General features: G+C 58.9%; 1 protein-coding gene across 4 annotated transcripts in view; it reads left to right on the top strand.

Moving 5' to 3' along the window:
- Positions 1 to 14,667, top strand: part of ADCY3 (adenylate cyclase 3) — an 89,804-nt gene that overhangs the window by 16,401 nt on the left and 58,736 nt on the right. For all 4 annotated transcript variants that reach the window (XM_078593405.1, XM_078593404.1, XM_078593403.1 and 1 more), the window contains exon 4: positions 8,053 to 8,202. In XM_078593405.1, the coding sequence (XP_078449531.1) occupies positions 8,053 to 8,202 (150 nt within the window). The remainder of the gene's footprint in view (positions 1 to 8,052; positions 8,203 to 14,667) is intronic.

The raw sequence follows: 14,667 nt of genomic DNA, 5'->3' as shown, positions 1-14,667 counted from the left end.
TATCGCCACTACCAACACCACCACAGCGACTACCACCGCCATCACCACCACCACTGCCACCTCTACCACGGCCCCCAGCATCACCACCGCCACCACCACCACAGACACCACCACCGATGCCACCACCACCATCACCGCAACCTCCACTGCGGCCCCTACCATTGCCACCACCGCGACCGCCCCGCGGCGCGCCATGTTCATCGCTGCGCGAGAGGAAAAATCTAAATCCTCTGCCCTTGATGCTCACCGCGTGGGCCAAGGCTGTCGTTTCCTCCTGGCAAAGAAATGCCCCCGTTAGTTTGTGCTACGTCCGAACTGCACCACCGAGCAGCGACCTCGCAAGATTGCAATCGGTTTAAGTTTTCGATAATGATGATTCACAGCCCGTCTGTGAAGTCACTGGTGGATGGAAGGCCTCGTCTTAGGCCACGTCGGTCAACGGGTTTGTCTGACCATACTTCACCGCGCCGGTTATTGTGGGTTGGTGACGAGGAGGGGGGTTGGGGGGGAGATCAAACTCGGGTTGCCGGGTTCGTAGTGCAGTTTCGCTGCGCTAACCGGTGCACCACCGCTCCCTTCCATCCTTTAGATAGTCGTGGAAAACGCCAAATAGTTTCCCTGCTCAGTGACCGTGGACCATGGTCATCTGATCCAGTGGTGGAAATTCCACATTGCCGTGGCATGAGCCAGAATTTTCCACAGGTCGATGACAGCTGACGAACTCCCGAGTATGACCTCTGGTAGACACCCCTCCCCTCCAGCACTGCGATATCAATATTTGTTTATATTTGTTCTGATATCTGTTTTACATTTTACCCTGGGATTGGGATTGCAACCGACTGAGATGCAACATGAAAGTCGCACAATGAGCAGGGGATCAGTTTCAGCCGGAGCTGCGCGGGGCTGAGCTCCGGAAAGCACTTCTTGTTCGGGCGTTATCACGTGTTATCACGCGTTATCATGCGTTATCACGCGAGCCACAAGTTCTGTGGCCTGCACTGAGCCACTGGCCCCCATTCTGAACCAGAGGCGGATTTAGAAACTTTCCAATGGGGTGGGGGTGGCGGGGCTGGGGGTGAGAGTGGGGGTGGGCAGTCCCGGACTGTCAAGCTTTGTAAACAGGCCCCCTCCGTTCGTTAAAACAACGTTCAGTGTCTTGTCTCTTCTGGGGTCTGAAAGGGGGTGGGTGGTGGCGGGGATTGATTGATCCCGACCCTTCTCCCCCCTTAATGCGTGACCCCGTCGAGAACCATTATGGTTCGCACACCTCGCACGACGGTAATAACCAGGGCGGCCCGCCGGATTCCAACCACGCACCCCCTGGCGACGCTGCGGCCAGGCCTCGTCGGCCCTTCCCCCCGGCCGCCGCGTGCCGTGAGAATGGGGGTAAACAAATGCGGCGCGCGAGGTTGTTATCATTATTAACGTTGAGCGGGTCCCACGGGGGCGGCCCGGATTCCGGGGCTCTGCGAATTCTCAGGCCCTGCGCTTATTTTTGGGAGAAAAAGTAAAACCGTCGGCGCGTCGTGTTGCTCGCTCGTTCACCGTGGCGCGCGCACAGGGAGGGGGGGGGGGGCCGGCCGAGGTTGCATCGTGCTCGCTGGCACACCGGCTCGCTCGCATCAAGCAGCAGCAGAGTCCGCACTGCAGCGCCCCCTGGACCTTCTCCGGTTGCCTTCGGTGAGTGGTAATAATTGCACATTACTGGTGTGACCGATAGACAGCTACCGGTGGCTTCCCAGAACTCTGCAGAAGACATTCTTTCGGAAGCCGGACAAATGAGGCGAGTTGAACCCTGACCAGGGATTGAAAATTTGGGATTACTGCATACGAGTAGCAAAACCCTCCCGGCCGTACCCCAGGGCCCCGACCCCGTGCTCGCCACGTGGCCAGGTCGCCCACGTGGCTCCCACGCGGTTCCCCACGTGGAGGCCGCCCGGGGAGCCGCTCCGCCACGCCGCCGCAGGAGCGACGGCGCGGCTGCGCCAGTGGTGGCTCCTGACCCACACTCGGAAGGACGCAGTTATTGAGCCTGCCTCCCCCCCCCCCCATCGGGGCGGCACGATCGGCGGAGCTCATGTTCAAGCACTGGGAGCACCGGACGGCACCTCTGTCGCGACGCCAAGGAACCTTGACGGCATCGCTGTGCAGAAAAATCGGTTGCTTGTCGCTGCGACGTACCGCACGCAGGAGGAGGAGGAGATTGATCCCACATAGTCATCTCTGACCGATCACAACTTTAGCCGTGCCATTTGTTGCAGGCCACTTGACGTTTGGACACCTTTGGTGCCTATGCGCAGAGCTCGAACATGTCGAGAAAATAAACCATGACAAAAAATAACAATAAATCATGAAAAAGAAACCATGAAAAACTGTAGGTTCACTCGCAGCTGCAGGGGCCCACAACCCAGGAGCTCGGTCTCCTGCCGCAGCGGGCAACAAGGGCCCCTGTGGGCAGCACGGCCACCTCGGTCTGAGCTGCCGTTTCAACGGACCGCCTCAGCCTGCCGCCACTGCCACTTGACCAACGTCCGGTGCTCACGGGCCATATAACACCGCGTCAACACCGCATCAACACTGCACTGATTACGACACAAGATGAATTGACCATTAGGCTGTGCGCTCGCATTCCTTACTAAATGATATATACACATGTATATTCACCAATTGCCCCCAACCACCGCCACCACCCCCCCCCCCCACGCTCGTGCCCGCTTGCAAAATTTCCCGGACCTCACCACCGTGCGTGGCGGGGGGGTGCAGGTGGAGGGGGGGGGCTCGCTCGTGGTGTGCACGCTTCGCGATTCTCGCAGGGTCACGAGGACGCGTTCGCGAGTCTACCCCACATTTCCGCCGCGCGTCTCCCGAACATCCGTCCATGTTTATTCACGGTGCCCCGGACTCGCCGCGACGACAAAATAATCGCGCGCGTGTTTACATTCTGTCGAGGACGCACATCTGGGGGAGGTGGGGTGGAGGGCGTGGGCGTAAGTTTACGAGCGGCAAACGGTGGCGTGACCAGGCCGACGCGGCGCAACTGCCGCCGATCATCTCGGTGACTCTTGTTCCACGCACAACAAAAAACAAACAAACAAAAAAAAACGCCCATCAGAAGATTTGGCCCACCGCGCCGGTCGCGCGACCCTCGGTGCCGCGGAGTCACGAGCCAACGTGGCACGCGCGGGGCGGTGGTTGCCCGCCCGTCCCCGGTGCGTCTGGGCCCTCTCCAGACGTTTCAGGTTCCTTGCGCTGCGCCCACGGAGCAGATGGCGGCCGCGAGGTTGGGGGGGGGGGTGCAGGGTTATGGACGTCGTTTGTTGGTGGAATTGCCTCGGAGAGGGGGGGGGAGGACCTCTGCGTTAACCTCGAACGCGTTCCAGATGCGGAGAGCGCGGGCTGCCTCGTCGATCGTGGCCTCTCTTGGGCGGTCTTCAGGCCGGCCCCCAAGCCAAGCGCTCGAAGCTCGGCTCGGTGCCACTCGCCGTCCGAGTTGCGGTGACCTTGATTCCCGTGATTTCGGAACGTCCGTTTCAGACGTCCAGACTTCCCATTGAATCCGCCAGCCAACGGACAGACGGTCGGGATGGACAGATGAAAAAGCAGCCAACCTTATTTGTTTTCACCATTGTGGCTTAATGGTACCACCCATGGGTGACCAATGCTAATAATGATTTCCTTGAAGCGTTTTATCTCCAGACCACAAACATGTTACGATAGCAAGGTCACCGCGGTAGCTCTTTTATGAGCAAGCTGTTGTTCAACGAGGGCGCTGTGGCCACGTTTGACAGAGAATCTCGTTTTGGAAACGCGACCGCGAGGTGAAACGTTCCCGCACTGCGAAGAGGCGTCCAGCAGAGCGGATGCTGGCCGTGGTGCCACTAGTGGTGGCACACGCAGCCACATCCAGCACCCCCTGTGGCTCACGGGCCAAGCTGGAAAGTGGGTTAAAAGAGATCGGTTCGAAACACGGCGTGCGCCGTGCAAGAGAGAGGCGGCTTTGGCAGTGAACGCGCCGCTACTCCTGCTGCTGCCGCCGCTGCTGACGCCACCGCTGGCGGCACTGCCGCTCCTGTCAGTGCCGCCGCTGGCGCCGCCACCGCTGGCATCGCTGCCGCCGCTGGCACCGCCGCTGGCGACACAGGGAAACCGGCGCCCATTACGTGGTGCTGTGGGAGATGCGTGCAAATGCAAATCGCCGTCGTTTACCCCCCCCCCCCCCTTTTCGGCGTGGACGCGGGCCAGGGTGCCCATCGGGCCCCGCAGGAGCAAGCGCCGCTCGCCCCTTTGTCGTCATGACAGGTGGCAGCGGCGTGCGTCACCAGCATCGTCTTCTCGCTTGCGTCTTGTTTGTATATTTATTAATAACGCCCTTAAGGAGGCTCGGGGGAGGTTCGCAGTGGCCTTGGTAGAGTCACCGAGCCCCCCGGCAGTTGTGCATGAGCAGAGGGCTCGTCATTGAAATGGGCCTTGAGGTTTTCTCCAAAATAAATATTTGCGGCCGCAGCATTGCCCCACAGCAGCCTGTAGTACCTGTGCTGCATGGTGGTTGCCCCAGCTAGCGCCGTCCCGACCGAGATCGCTTGCCACTCCTGCCGTATCGGAGCCTAAACTAAACAATTGAAAGCTTTTTATGCATGTATGTTGAACTTCTTTCACGCCGTACGTAGCCGGAGGTGTGGGGGAAGGACAGTTCTAAAGAAATTAGTTTTCAATCTCCGTGATTTAAAGGTGCATAGCTCCAGTGGCTTCCTAATATCGGACGGAAGAGCGTTCCAGACGGCCGCAGAAGCACATCTGAAAGTGATGCGGTCATCGCCTTTGTTCGACGGCCAGCCAAAAGCCGCTGCTAGGATGATCAAAGGTCACGTGATGGTTCGTGTTTATTTTTTGCAGCTCTTTTTCAGAAGTGACCTGGCTGAAAATGGCGGCTCAGCAAAGTGGCTTATCAAGTTTCCCATTCACAATAGCAGCCAAAACACTCTTAAACGCGCGTTTCCTCAGACGCTTGCCCCTGCTGGAGCATAGCGCGGCCCCCACGCGAAACCGCCGGGCGACCCAACTCGCCACGCGACTCCACCACGCGTGGCACAGGCCCAGACCGCGGCGGTTTGACGTTTTGGGCCTCGCCAGTGGCGCGCGGGCTCCGGTGCGGTCGGCCGAGCCGTCCGCACTGGGGGAGGGGAGAGGCGCATGCGTGTGCGGTGTCTGCATGTTGAACTTCGTACGTAGCCAACCGTGCTGCTAATCGGGCGAAGGTGCAGTGAGACGGGAGGAGCGCTGCAGGCCTGAGGGCAGTACCCCGGACGTCTGTGGACAAGAGCTTTGTAGCTCATCGGATTGCTCCATTACAAAGAAGGTGATTCTGATTGACTCGAGGCTTCCGTGACTGCAGGAATTCATACTTTTTGGTTCTTTCGGTAAAGTCACGTAGGTATGAAATTAAATAATATAAATCACGACGTTTCAGGCGCAACACCTATTTCAAACCTTTTAAAACAGTCTGCCTCAGCAGCAGACCGTGCTTTCCCACCTGATGACAGACGCTTGTGTTGCGCCGGAAACGTCGTGATTTATTTTAGTTTCTACCTACGTGACTTTACCGAAAGAACCAAAGAGTATGTGATTCTGATTCTTCGATGCGGTCGAGAGAGGCGCGGGATTCTGTGCCGGCCGGAGAGGTGACGTCGCGGCTGAATGTTGATTGGGGCTCCGATCCGAGCGGGATGTTCGGTTCACCCCGGGTCGCGACTCCGGGTGCCCTGAGCGTTCGCTCCGCTTGCTGGCACTCGGCACCGGCCGCGCCGTGCGAGCGCATTCCGCCTCCCCACTGCTGCTGCTGCTGCAGGGTCTGCACCGTGACCCCCGGAGCCCCTCCCTCCCTCCGCCCGCTCCAAGTTCCCATTGAGCCCCAGCGGTTTGGTGGCGAATCCCTTCCGCTAGAATCTGTCGCATCGAAAACGCGAAACAATCCGCGAAGGAATTCCTTCGGCGCCCATTGTCCCGCACAATGAACTCGCGCGCAGAGCCGCTGGTTATTTTTTTTCCCCCGCAGCCCCCCGCATTGTGCGACTTCGCGATTTGATTAATTTTTTTTTTCCACCGTCCCCCCCCTTCTCCGAACGTGAAACAAACAAGCGCGCCCGCCTCTTATTGTTCCGAGAGAACATTCCGCCGCCGAATGTCCCGCGTCACACGCAAACTAAAATTAAAGTTGGGCCGGGGGTCTCGGGGCCGCCCGCGCCGGCTTCCTGTTTACTCTGCGGGGGCGGTCGCGGTCGGACCTCACGGCCCTCGGCGGCCCTTGGCCGGACCTCGCGGCCCTCGGCCGGACCCCGTAGGTCTGGCTCTCTGTTTGTCTATCAATCTGACTCTCTGTCCGTCTGTCTCTCTATCCGTCTGTCTCTCTGTCCGTCTGTCTCTTTGTCCGTCTGTTCTCTGTCCATCTGTCTCTCTGTCCGTTTGTCTCTCTATCCGTCTGTCTCTCTATCCGTTTGTCTCTCCGTCCGTCTGTCTCTCTGTCCGTCTGTCCCTAACACGGGGAGCGCGACAGCTCCGGTAGAGAATGCGTCGAAATGAAATGGGCTGAGCGTATGGCTGACGCTGTTGCTCAAGGAGCAGTGCAGGACTTGCAACGCCATCCATGTAAGCGATGGAAGCGGCAATCCGTTCGCCCTGGCGGGGTCTGTCCCTCTCCGCTGGTGTCATGATGAACTCTCGTGGAGATGGCTCGAGATTAACGACACTTTGGCACGTTTCACACGCAGGGTTCCGCGGACACTGTTACCCGTGATCAAGGTGTCCTCACCGTCCTGTTAATATTCCGGGACTCGCCCTGGAGGAATCCGGCGAAATTCATAAAAGGATTAATTTAGCCAAACTTGGAAACAAATAAATAGCACGGCAACTTAAAGGCCTCACCAGCACCTACCCCTACCCTGTCACCTACCCATACCATGTCACCTACCCCTACCCTGTCACCTACCCCTACCATGTCACCTACCCCTACCATGTCACCTACCCCTACCATGTCACCTACCCCTACCCTGCCACCTACCCCCACCCTGTCACCTACCCCCACCCTGTCACCTACCCCTACCATGTCACCTACCCCTACCATGTCACCTACCCCTACCCTGTCACCTACCCCTACCATGTCACCTACCCCTACCCTGTCACCTACCCCTACCCTGTCGCCTACCCCTACCATGTCACCTACCCCTACCCTGTCGCCTACCTATCACCTCTGACCTATATACAACCTCTCGCCTATCCTATACCTTCTCACCATGATTGTGGTTGTAGATGCTCGCTAACAGCACTTGCCCTAACAATCTGTTGAAGGCCACACGGGGCGGGGGGGTGGATCTTTGTGGTGCTGGTGGTAGTGATGATGGTGGTGGTGGTAGTGATGATGGTGATGGTGGTATTGGGCTGTAGATGCTTGAGCTCCCATAACCACCCCAATCCCCCCCCCTCCCCGTGTCCTCGCGGGGCGCCACCTGGGCCGCCAAAGGCTCTAAACACGTGATGTTGATTCTAAATTTGGAGTTTGCGCGGGCACGGGGAGAGAGAGACACGCAAACTCCAAATATACAGCAGGCATCAGGGTCAGGTTCGAACCCACGACCTCCTTCATACCAGGCGAGGTAGTTAACATCTCCACGGGGAGAGAGAGAGACACACAAACTCCAAATATACAGCAGGCATCAGGGTCGGGATCGAACCCACGACCTCCTGCATACCAGGTGAGGTAGTTAACATCTCCACGGTGAGAGAGAGAGAGACGCAAACTCCAAATATACAGCAGGCATCAGGGTCGGGATCGAACCCACAACCTCCTGAATACCAGGCGAGGGCACGATCCCATCGATAGCCATGACCATCCCATGCCCCACTTGTGTTAGCACGGTTGGCTACAGTGCGAAAGACGTACATTAAGCGAACACAATGAGAAGGAATCAAACGGTGAGCTGATCTTTTCTCTTGCAGTGAGACACAGAGCCTGACCTCCCCCCCGTGTCTTCCCCCCCCCCATCCCGCCCCCACCCACAGCTGCTGGCGAACGTCGCCATTTACATGTGCGCCATCATCGTGGGCATCATCTCCTACTTCATGGCCGACCGCAAACACCGCAAGGCCTTCCTGGAGGCGCGGCAGTCGCTGGAGGTGAAGCTTAACCTGGAGGAGCAGAGTCGACAGCAGGTGAGGCGGGTGGCGGGCGGGGAAGGGGGTGGGGGGGCGCAGGCGGGGGGCGCACGTACACCTCGCGGGCGCTTCTCTCCTATCCTGAGACGTTGCCGTCGAGGGGAAGGGGCTCGCCGTGAGCGGCGTGGTGCGTGAGGTTGTCGGCGCGAGGGTAGAGAGCGGGCACAGCGGCGTAGCGAGCAGAGCAGCCACTTACGAGCCGTGCTTGGCACAGGGAGGGCAACCTACTTTCTGCGCCGCCCCGTGCGGGAATCGCTTGCTGGCGTTTTTAACCAAGGGCAGACGTTGAGTGTTTTTTTTCCGAGGCTGCTTCAAACGGTATGAGTCACCCGCCCCTTCCGGCGTTTTGGAACTGAAATCGGTCTCGGCGCGGCGTTCCCATCGCTATTTCAAGCGAAGGAAACGCGAAGTGTAAACACGGACGATGAGATCCTGGCGGATCACGAAGACGGCGCTCAGTGGAGCGTCGCTTTGTGTGAACGCATTTGAAATTTGGGCGCTGCAGTGGCGAGATGTTAACTCCCTCGCCTGGTCTGGAGGAGGTCGTGGGTTAGATCCGGACCCTGACACCTGCTGTACATTTGGAGTTTGCGTGTCTCTCTCCTCGTGGTCGCTTGGAATTGTATCTGGGTCTTACGGTTATTTCGCTTGCACATTTAGAATGGACTCCATGTGATAAGCCACGTCATTGAACTATCATTTGTGATGGCCAGGTCGCTTCTGAAAAAGATCTCCATATAGCTCAGCTATATGGAGATATAGCTGAGCTATACCTGGCAACATAAAAATAGTTTAGTTTTATAATTAAAAAACGTGGAGTAAAACGTGAAGTGGGGAGAGGGGGTGTTTACCCCAGGACCAATTCAAACCACCCCTGGGGACAGGTATCAATCTCAGCTTGGTAGGTCGTTAGTGCAGTGTGCTTGCCACTGTGCCACCAAGCGCTTGGGACAGTACTGTATGAGACAATTATTCAATAATTGGTGAATTTTGGCTGATAGTAATTAATGTGGGTGCGGTGGAGCCACGGATGCAGAACTGAAAGCACTGCACCGAATCTGCCCGGCGCTAGCGGAGTCCTTGGTTGGGACCTGCACCAGTCCCGCGCCCCCCCCCCCCCCCCCCCATCGCCAACTTACGCCGGCCAGCATGGTGAAGTATGGTCAAACAACCCCGACGGCCGATGTGGTACGGGGAGGCCTTCGAGGCAGCAGTGGATTACGAACGGAAGAAGAAATGCGCACGCAGGGATCTCTCCATCCACAATCGTGATCACAGTCGGCCTTCTGAACAGGCGACATTTGTTTGAGCAGCCAGCTGCCTGGGCCCCACTCTCCGGGTCTGATCAGTCGGGGATGGGGGGAGAATCGATTTTCTTCGGCCAGAATTTGAACTCTTGCAACTCTCCCGCCGTGGCTCGAGTCTCTTTCCGACCATGGCGGCTCCCCCGCATCGTCGCCCGCGACGCGCCGATTGGTCTCTGGGCGCACCACCGCACCGTCGCTCCAGATGGGGGGCGGGGAGGCGGGTGGGGGGTAAGCGACGCCGCCGCGGGGCTGCTGCCAGGTGGCAGCGTCCGAGACGCTCGGGCGGTGGCGGTGGAGGGAGGGGAAGCGGCGGCGGTGCCGCTAACACGATCCCCGCCACTGCGGGCGATCGTCGTGGGCGATAGCGCGCCACGTTGCGATGGCTGCGGCGGGGACGGCGACAGTAGCAGCGGGAGTTTAGCTGCGGCCTTTGCGGCCGCAGCTAAACTCCCTCGTCGCAAAGAGAGCGGCCGCTTGCGAGCGCCGTGTTTGGTTGAGAGCGATGTTTAAAACGCTGTAGTAGGGGGTACATTTTTTTTACGAATATTTATTCATTAGGTTCCATTCTGAATCCAGCATAAAGCTGTCCACGTGATTTAGCCACTGTCTCATCGGCGCTCTCTACCATGCGGTGCAGTGCAGTGTGGATTCATGTAGCGGCGAGAGAGCCTAACCAAAACGGTGGGAATTATGATTTTGTAGAGAGAGAGAGAGCGGCAGTGGAACACAGCAGAAGGGGAAGGTCTCGAGGCTGACCATGAACAAAGGCAGGGAGTCGACAGCAAGGGCGGCTGGCGGAAGGCAGTTTTAACACGCAGGCTTTCGCGACCGATATTATTCACAACAAAGGTTTTATGGGATTGATCACGTAAAAAACACATTCCTGCGGAGGGAGCTGGTAGGAACGTTGGGTTGCTCGGTCAATGGCCAGGGTCAACGGCAGCGTGGTGTATTCCGCAAATATGCCCGACTATAAGGGCGTGCGCAAGCCGGCACGAGTAGGTTTATAAGGGCACCACGGGGTAACCAGCCCCTCTCCACCCAGCCCCACCCCTCCCACACCACCCCCAGCCCCACCCTCCCCACCCAGCCCCTCCCCACCCTCTGGGTCTGGGCTATAGAGTGGGTGATGAATTCTGGGTCTGGGCTATAGAGTGGGTGATGAGTTCTGGGTCTGGGCTATAGAGTGGGTGATAAGTTCTGGGTCTGGGCTATAGAGTGGGTGATGAGTTCTGGGTCTGGGCTATAGAGTGGGTGATGAGTTCTGGGTCTGGGCTATAGAGTGGGTGATGAGTTCTGGGCCTGGGCTATAGAGTGGGTGATGAGTTCTGGGTCTGGGCTATAGAGTGGGTGATGAGTTCTGGGTCTGGGCTATAGAGTGGGTGATGAGTTCTGGATCTGGGCTATAGAGTGGGTGATGAGTTCTGGGTCTGGGCTATAGAGTGGGTGATGAGTTCTGGGTCTGGACTATAGAGTGGGTGATGAATTCTGGGTCTGGGCTATAGAGTGGGTGATGAGTTCTGGGTCTGGGCTATAGAGTGGGTGATGAGTTCTGGGTCTGGGCTATAGAGTGGGTGATGAGTTCTGGGTCTAGGCTATAGAGTGGGTGATGAGTTCTGGGTCTGAGCTATAGAGTGGGTGATGAGTTCTGGGTCTGGGCTATAGAGTGGGTGATGAGTTCTGGGTCGTGTGCCGCCCAGGGAAGCCGCCCTCGTGACGCTGTTTGCCCAGCCATTTTACAGCGTTGGAAAAATATATTTCCACAAGGCCTCCCCCCTCTCCCAACCCACCACCTCCGCATCCCCCCCCCCCCGCCCCCCCCCCCCGATTGAAACGGATAAAATACGAAACGTAGACAAACAAATCGAATTAACAAAGGGCAGGCCCCGCCGCGTTCGCTAAACAGGAAAGGCGCAGATGGCAGATTGTGGGACGAGGAGGGGAACGCCGGCTGCGGTTCCAAGGGGTCCACCGGGCGGGACACCGCGTGCGTCCCGTCCGGCGACCGGGGGAACCCTCCGACGAGTTCCGCTGTTCCCGACGAGCGACCGGCGGCCGTGGTCGAGCCGCTGCTGGACGAGGGCCGCGGCAGTTTCCACTGCTCCATCTCTGCGCCGGACGTCCTCCTCGATTGCGAGTCCACCCGCCCCGTCGACCGCCCCCTCCGAGCCGTTGACGGCCGCTTCTGGAGCCCTCTCTCACTTCTCCTCTGCCCGTCGTTCAGTGCAATCCCAAAGGTTGCCTTTCTTCACGCAATGTCCGCAGCTCGAGGGATCACCGCAGATGCCGGTGCATGGCACCCAAGAGCACTTCAAGTGAACGCTGTCGCAACAGGTCGCACGGTCCTTCGCTGGCTGTGTGTCACGAGTGAACGGACGAATGTCTGAATGACGTTGATCATCTTACGATGGTCGATAACAAAAATAAACGGCGAAACCGCGTTGTGGGAAACCGGTTACCATGTAAATAGGCCGGCTCCTGCCAGAGTAATTTTGAATGTTCATCACTGGCTGCGGGGCCTGCAGGGGAGATCATCGTTCGGGCAGCAAGGTGGGAGCTTCACCATTAGAGAGCCATCGTCTCCTCTGCGAAGTAGCGATGAGCACAACCTGTTTAATATTACTTAAATTTTTTTACTTTTTATTTATATTCCCCCCCCAATTTAATCCCTCTTGTGTTTTTGGCGTCACGAGGTCAAGAAGCCACTCGAGTCTCTCTCGGGATCAGTGATTATCGAGACAGTCCACTGAAGTGGATATCACAGAGCTACATCCGAGATGCCTTTGGATTTCCACTGTCCCACGCAGTGGAGGAGGGGGTGGACGGGGAGTGCAGCGCTTTGCTGGCAGCCACTGAGAGCATCGGTCGCCTTACGACAGTAAAACCGCTACTTTTAAGTGTCAGAGCTGGAAATGTAGCCACGATGTAAGCGCAGAGACAAAGTTCACGCAATGCGGGGATTCTTTACGATGAGGCCAAGATGCCCGACTCTTCATGCTCGGGTAGCCACTTAAATCACCGGCGCCTCAAACACGGACTCGAACCCAGGACCGCGGCGGTGCCGGCTCGGGGTGTGTTCGCACCTCAAAATCACTCGGCCGCCTGGAGACTAAAGAACTACTATTTTTAAAGCTATGAACTATTTTTTCTTTTCCCAGGTACAGCCCACTGAGCTAAGTATCTATTTTTCAGAAGCGACCTGGCCACAAGTGAAAGCTCAAAGAAGTGTTTTATCATCGTGTGGAAATGTATAGCAGCCGAATACTCTAAACGCGTGATGTTGATTCTAAATGTGGAGGGAAAAACCGGAGGACTCGGAGAAAAATCCACGCAACAACAGGGAGAACATGCCAACTCCAAATATACAGGCGTCCCCCTGCATATCAAGCGAGGTGGTCCAGGTCGTCTGGTCCCCCAGACGACCTTGGAGCCCTCATGGTGTCATGGCGCTCGCTCGCTCGGTCTGCCGTCTGTCCGTCCGTCCGTCCCCAGCGCTGGCGTCTCGCAACCCTCACGCGGTGGCCACAGCGGCCTCGCATGTGCGCCCACAATCTTATCTGGCTCTCGCATGCGCCCCGATTGCATCGCTCCATCTCCTGTTTGGGCGTCCCCTTGGGCCAAAAGCATAAGCCGCCTCCCATGATGCACCAGGAGGGAAATGCTGCGTTTCTTACTCGGCCAGTGTATAGAGGATTAGCCCTGCACAGTGGTCGCACTCCAATGACCGATTGCTCTTGCGCTGCCGACTAAAAGGGCCCTTTGAGGGGAGAATGCACGACCCTCCTCTTGGCGAGCGACGCGTGACTTGGGGAGACTTCCAAGGAGAGCCTCGCTAGCTGGAGCGGAGGGGGAGCGTGGAGGGGAGAATAGAGTGGGGACGAGAGGGGAGATCTAGACAGGGGGGTGAGTGCGCGGAGAATGTTGAAGGTCTTGAAATTGATTAGGAATTGTTTTTCTGGAGGCAGGGGAGGGAGCAGAGTCTCGGTGCGGTCTCAGTCACGGTGCCGAGTCAAGCAGCGACATTTATAAGTGGCAACTGCCCTCCTCTCCCCACCGCTGCCCACTGTTGTTCTCCGCTGTTGGCTCGCAGTGCTGCGAGAACTCTGAGACGAGGCCTCCCCCACTCGTCTCCCTCTCGCCACGGCCCCCTCTTACTGCACTCCTCGTGGCGGATGGGACGGGCGTGGTTTGGTAATGGAGAGGGAGGAAAAGTGGGGGTGGAGAGGGGGGGCAGTGGGGGTGGAGTGGGGGAGCAGGGGGGTGGAGTGGGGGGGGGCAGTGGGGGTGGAGAGGGGGAGCAGTGGGGGTGGAGAGGGGGGAGCAGGGGGGTGGAGAGGGGGAGCAGTGGGGGTGGAGAGGGGGGTCAGTGGGGGTGGAGTGGGGGGGCAGTGGGGGTGGAGTGGGGGAGCAGGGGGGTGGAGTGGGGGGGGCAGTGGGGGTGGAGAGGGGGAGCAGTGGGGGTGGAGAGGGGGGAGCAGGGGGGTGGAGAGGGGGAGCAGTGGGGGTGGGAAGGGGCAGTGGGGTGGAGAGGGGGGAGCAGGGGGGTGGAGAGGGGGAGCAGTGGGGGTGGAGAGGGGGGGGCAGTGGGGGTGGAGAGGGGAGGGGCAGTGGGGTGGAGAGGGGGAGCAGTGGGGGTGGAGAGGGGGGGGGGGCAGTGGGGGTGGAGAGGGGAGGGGCAGTGGGGTGGAGAGGGGGGGCGGCAGTGGGGGTGGAGAGGGGGGAGCAGTGGGGGTGGAGAGGGGGGTTGGAGAGGGGGGGCAGTGGGGGTGGAGAGGGGGGGGCAGTGGGGTGGAGAGGGGAGGGGCAGTGGGGTGGAGAGGGGGGGGGCAGTGGGGGTGGAGAGGGGGGAGCAGTGGGGTGGAGAGGGGGGAGCAGGGGGGTGGAGAGGGGGGGGCAGTGGGGGTGGAGAGGGGGGGGCAGTGGGGGTGGAGAGGGGAGGGGCAGTGGGGTGGAGAGGGGGCGGCAGTGGGGGTGGAGAGGGGGGAGCAGTGGGGTGGAGAGGGGGGGGGCAGTGGGGGTGGAGAGGGGGGGGCAGTGGGGTGGAGAGGGGAGGGGCAGTGGGGGTGGAGAGGGGGGGGCAGTGGGGGTGGAGAGGGGGGGGGGGCAGTGAGGGTGGAAAGGGGGGGGGAGCAGTGGGGGTGGAGAGGGGGGGGGG

The sequence above is a fragment of the Lampetra planeri genome, chromosome 4, assembly GCF_965212315.1.
Source record: "Lampetra planeri chromosome 4, kcLamPlan1.2.h2, whole genome shotgun sequence".
NCBI lineage: Eukaryota > Metazoa > Chordata > Hyperoartia > Petromyzontiformes > Petromyzontidae > Lampetra > Lampetra planeri.
The sequence above is the reverse complement of the archived record's forward strand: the minus strand, read 5'-3'. Positions and strand labels throughout refer to the sequence as shown.